The sequence below is a fragment of the Esox lucius genome, chromosome 7, assembly GCF_011004845.1.
Source record: "Esox lucius isolate fEsoLuc1 chromosome 7, fEsoLuc1.pri, whole genome shotgun sequence".
NCBI classification, from domain to species: Eukaryota; Metazoa; Chordata; class Actinopteri; order Esociformes; family Esocidae; genus Esox; species Esox lucius.
Window position 1 is genome coordinate 40426837 of NC_047575.1, and position 5322 is coordinate 40432158.

The 5322-nt window shown below is 40.3% G+C and overlaps 1 protein-coding gene across 1 annotated transcript; it reads left to right on the forward strand.

Moving 5' to 3' along the window:
- Positions 1-3955: 3955 nt before the first annotated feature.
- LOC114839537 (olfactory receptor 11A1-like) lies at positions 3956-4906 on the forward strand. Its single transcript, XM_029121198.1, has one exon. The coding sequence runs from the start codon at positions 3956-3958 to the stop codon at positions 4904-4906; it is 951 nt and encodes a 316-aa protein (XP_028977031.1).
- Positions 4907-5322: the final 416 nt, after the last annotated feature.

The following is a 5322-nucleotide window of genomic DNA, read 5'->3' on the forward strand; positions in this document are numbered from 1 at the left end:
GGGACCTTGCGTGCGCTGCAGGATTTTAATCCATGACGGCGTAGTGTGTTACTAATGGTTTTCTTTGAAACTGTGGTCCCAATTTTCTTCAGGTCATTGATCAGTTCCTGCCGTGTTCTGGGCTGATCCCTCACCTTCCTCATGACCATTGATGCCCCACTAGGTGAGATCTTGCATGGAGCCCCAGACTGAGGGAGATTGACCGTCATCTTGAACTTCTTCCATTTTCTAATAATTGCGCCAACAGTTGTTGCCTTGTCATTAAACTGCTTGCCTATTGTCCTGTAGCCCATCTCAGCCTTGTGCAGGTCTACAATTTTATCCCTGATGTCCTTACACAGCCTCATAGTCTTGGCCATTGTGTCTTTTATACAGGTAACGAGTTCAAACAGGTGCAGTTAATACAGGTAATGAGTGGGGAACAGGAGAGCTTCTTAAAGAAAAACTAAAAGGTCTGTGAGAGCCAGAATTCTTACTGGTTGGTAGGTGATCAAATGCTTATGTCATGCAATAAAATGCAAATTAATTATTTAAAAATCATCATATAGTGGAGAAGGAGAACTGACCCTACTCAAGGGTCAGCACAATAATATAGCAGCGTAAGACCTTGGGGCTGAGACAGGGAGGTCCAGAGACACTGTGGCCCTATCCGGGGGAGGCCCCGGACAGGGCCCAACAGGCAGGAAATTAGTAAATTAGTTTGTTAGCTCTCACATGGATGCACTGAGCAGTCTAGATACTGAACCAATGGGAGCAGAAAATAACTGTCAAAAGACTTGCATAACAAGGTAATGGAACAATATAATGACGGAAAAGAATATCAAAAGATATCAAAAGTCAGTATTAAGAAGTGGAAAATTCAAGGATCTCTTGATGCCAAGCCAAGGTCAGGTAGCCCAAGAAAGATTTCAGCTAAAACTGCCAGAAGAATTGTTCGGGTTACAAAGAAAAACCCACAGGTAACCTCAGGAGAAATACAGGCTGCTCTGGAAAAAGACAGTGTGGTTGTTTCAAAAAGCACAATACGACAATATTTGAACAAAAATGAGCTGCAAGGTCGAGTTGCCAGAAAGAAGCCTTTACTGCCCCAATGCCACAAAAAAGCCCGGATACAATATGTTTGACAACACCTTGACAAGCCTCAAAGCTTCTGGCACACTGTAATTTGGAGTGACGAGAACAAAATAGAGCTTTATGGTCACAAAAGAGGGGTCAACAAGGCCTATAGTGAACAAAATACCATCCCCACTGTGAAGCATGATGGTGTCTCACTGATGTTTTTGGGGGTGGGGGTGCGCTCTAAAGGCATGAGGAATTGATGTCAAGATGAATGCACCATGTTTCAGTCATTGATGCTACAGAGGGCAATACACATTATTAAGTTCTAAGGGTATGCAGACTTTTGAACAGGGGGCAGTAAATATTTTTCTTTGTTGCCATGTTCTGTGCCATTCTGTTATGACCCACAGAAGAATGTGAATCCCATAAGGAAAAAAACACGTGTTTGGCCTGCTCACTCGTGTTTTCTTTACAAATGGTACATACACTCACCTAAAGGATTATTAGGAACACCATACTAATACTTTGTTTGACCCCCTGTCGCCTTCAGAACTGCCTTCATTCTACATGGCATTGATTCAACAAGGTGCTGAAAGCATTCTTTAGAAATGTTGGCCCATATTGATAGGATAGCATCTTGCAGTTGATGGAGATTTGTGGGATGCACATCCAGGGCACGAAGCTCCCATTCCACCACATCCCAAAGATGCTCTATTGGGTTGAGATCTGGTGACTGTGGGGGCCATTTCAGTACAGTGAACTCATTGTCATGTTCAAGAAACCAATTTGAAATGATTGGCGCTTTGTGACATGGTGCATTATCCTGCTGGAAGTAGCCATCAGTGGATGGGTACATGGTGGTCGTAAAGGGATGGACATGGTCAGAAACAATGCTCAGGTAGGCCGTGGCATTTAAACAATGCCCAATTGGCACTAAGGGGCCTAAAGTGTGCCAAGAAAACATCCCCCACACCATTACACCACCACCACCAGCCTGCACAGTGGTAACAAGGCATGATGGATCCATGTTCTCATTCTGTTTACGCCAAATTCTGAGTCTACCATCTGAATGTCTCAACAGAAATCGAGACTCATCAGACCAGGCAACATTCTTCCAGTCTTCAACTGTCCAATTTTGGTGAGCTCGTGCAAATTGTAGCCTCTTTTTCCTATTTGTAGTGGAGATGAGTGGTACCCGGTGGGGTCTTCTGCTGTTGTAGCCCATCCGCCTCAAGGTTGTGCGTGTTGTGGCTTCACAAATGCTTTGCTGCATACCTCGGTTGTAATGAGTGGTTATTTCAGTCAAAGTTGCTCTTCTATCAGCTTGAATCAGTCGGCCCATTCTCCTCTGACCTCTAGCATCAACAAGGCATTTTTGCCCACAGGACTGCCGCATACTGGATGTTTTTTGCTATCTAGTTACTAACTCACAGTTACTAGCTAAGAAATGCTTCCCATTTGTTCATAAAAAACAATTTTTGCATATAACATTACAATACAATACAAAAGGGGTGTGCTAGACTTGTCAGAGGCATGGTCAAAAGAGTGCTACTAGTGTCACACAAAGAAGTGCTTACAGAGGAAAGGGGAAACCGTCATTCCCGGCCGTCGGCCATTAGGAGGGAGAGTTCGAATGCTGAGGGTGTAGCGATGTCACAGGCTGAGCCGACGTGTATTATGGTACTGTAAGCAGTACCACAATACACGTGGTACTGCTTACAGTACCACAATAAGTACTGCTAGAGTACTTATTAAAGCAAGCTAGAGTAGGTTTTAAACATATTGTCCACAAATGCAAATGACTATTATAGAATCTCGGTCTGTCAGCATGTCTTCTCTGGCAGCTGCTTCGTGAAAATCATCACATCTAGTTACTAACTCACAGTTACTAGCTAAGAAATGCTAACCATTTGTTCACAAAACAAATTTGTGTTACATGGAACAATAGTATTTCCTACTCAGAGAAATTAATTATTTTACTGAGACCTGAAACATATCAGCGGCAGCAGAACGCTTTGTATCCCACTGCAGACAAGCAGTGGAAGCTAAACAGGTTAAAGCACTGGAAACACGATGAGATAAATGGTAAGCTACAAAATAAATAGATAATAAAATACTGAGCTCTGAGGTATTTACACGATTAATTGCATTTCTGTTGATGTCAATTACATATAAATGAAGATTAAATCATAAATACAGGCTATGTCAAAGACTACCTAAACATAATACTGTAAAGAATTCCCAGGTGACAGGCAACATGCGAGGGAGGACCTGCTGAACAGTTGATCTGGAAAAACAACACCACTGTGTGTTTCTTCCTTCATAAGGTATAAAAGTTCAGTGATGTGACATTAGTTTACTGGGGAACAGACCACTGACACAGAATATACTGTAGGCTAATAAAGAATTACTACATGTTTTATGCTTACTACCTGATACACACTTACTACCTGTTTTTGACTTAAATCGTGTTCATTCTCTTCACTCTACTCTTCATTTTGAGTCTGAGGTCACTCATGAGAAAGGTGGATACATTTATTGAACTCTGGTCTCTGGTGTGGAGTTACACTGCTTAGTAACTGACCTTTTTTTACAGCATTTAAAAAAGAGGATTGCATACTTTGATTGGAGTGATAGCAGATATACTTTTAGAGAGTGGTGAGTCTGGAAGTCAATTGAATTTGTTATTTTACATAATAATATTATTGGACTACATCAGGTGTTGACTTCACTCATATGTGGAAACTGCTGAAGGTTCTACTCATTGTTCATTAAGTCCAGGTGACAATGTTTCAACCTATGGACGTTAACCCTGTCATCATGTTGGTCATTTACCTTATAGACACTTGTCCAGTGAAGTAAATATCTACTAATAGATGTAGTTACTATAAGAAAAATGATTAACTCGACCCAATTCTTGTCATTTATACTAGCTGGATATAATGACACTGGACCACTAAAATTCTTGTTTTTCATTCTAATAACTGTGTTATACATCTCTATATTGTTTGCCAACACATTACTTATTGTGGTCATATGTATGGAGAGAAGACTTCACAAACCCATGTATCTGTTTCTGTGTATTTTGTTTGTAAATGACTTGTATGGAAGCACTGCTTTGTTTCCTGCTCTAATGATTAATTTGGTTTCAGATGACCATTCAATTTCCACTATGTACTGTTATCTACAGATTTTTTGTATATATTCGTATGGAGCAATTGAATTCAGTAATTTAGCTGTCATGTCCTATGACAGGTATCTTGCTATATGTTATCCACTACAGTATAATGTCCTGATGACACCAAAGATGGTGTGCATTTCTTCATGTGTAATATGGTTGTTGATTTGTATTCATAACATTATACTTTTGTCTTTAACTATTCATTTAAAATTGTGTGGGAATGTAATAGAAAAAGTGTACTGTGACAACTTCCTTGTAGTGAAACTAGCCTGTTCTGCTCCTGATATAACTGTCAAAAATATCTATGGACTCTGTGGTCTTGTTTTGTTTTTGGCTGTCCCGTTATTTACAATTATTTTCTCATATATTAAGATTTTGACTATTTGTTTGAAATCTTCCACTGAGACTCGACAGAAAGCAGTCAGCACCTGTACTCCTCATCTGGCATCACTGCTTAACTTCTCCTTTGGCTGCCTAATAAATCTGCTCCAGAGCAGATTTGATAAGCCTTTGCAAACCTTTCCACCTGTACTTCAAACAATTATTTCGGTGTATTTCCTGATGTGTCAGCCCCTTTTAAATCCTGTTGTGTATGGAGTTAGGATGTCTAAAATCAGACAGGCTTGTAGAAACATACTTCCTGTACGTCTCTATACGAAAACATAAAAAAAACATGAATGTGACCTTTTTTGTATTGAATTAGAAAATGTTTGCCATTTTGACCGAGAATTTTCTAATGTGGTTGTTTACTTTGTTAAATAACTACAAATAATATTAATATATTTGTATTTATTATATGAATAAATACATGGGCTACAGGACAATAGGCTGGCATCTTGGTGAGAAGGCAACAACTGTTGGCGCAATTATTAGAAAATTTAAGAAGTTCAAGATGACAGTCAATCTCCCTCGGTCTGGGGCTCCATGCAAGATCTCACCTTGTGGGGCATCAATGATCATGAGGAAGGTGAGGGATCAGCCCAGAACTACAGTTCGAGATCTTGGCCTACAACCTTCATCCCTCAGTAAGAGCATTGAAGATGGGCCGTGGCTGGGTCTTCCAGTATGACCACGACCCGAAA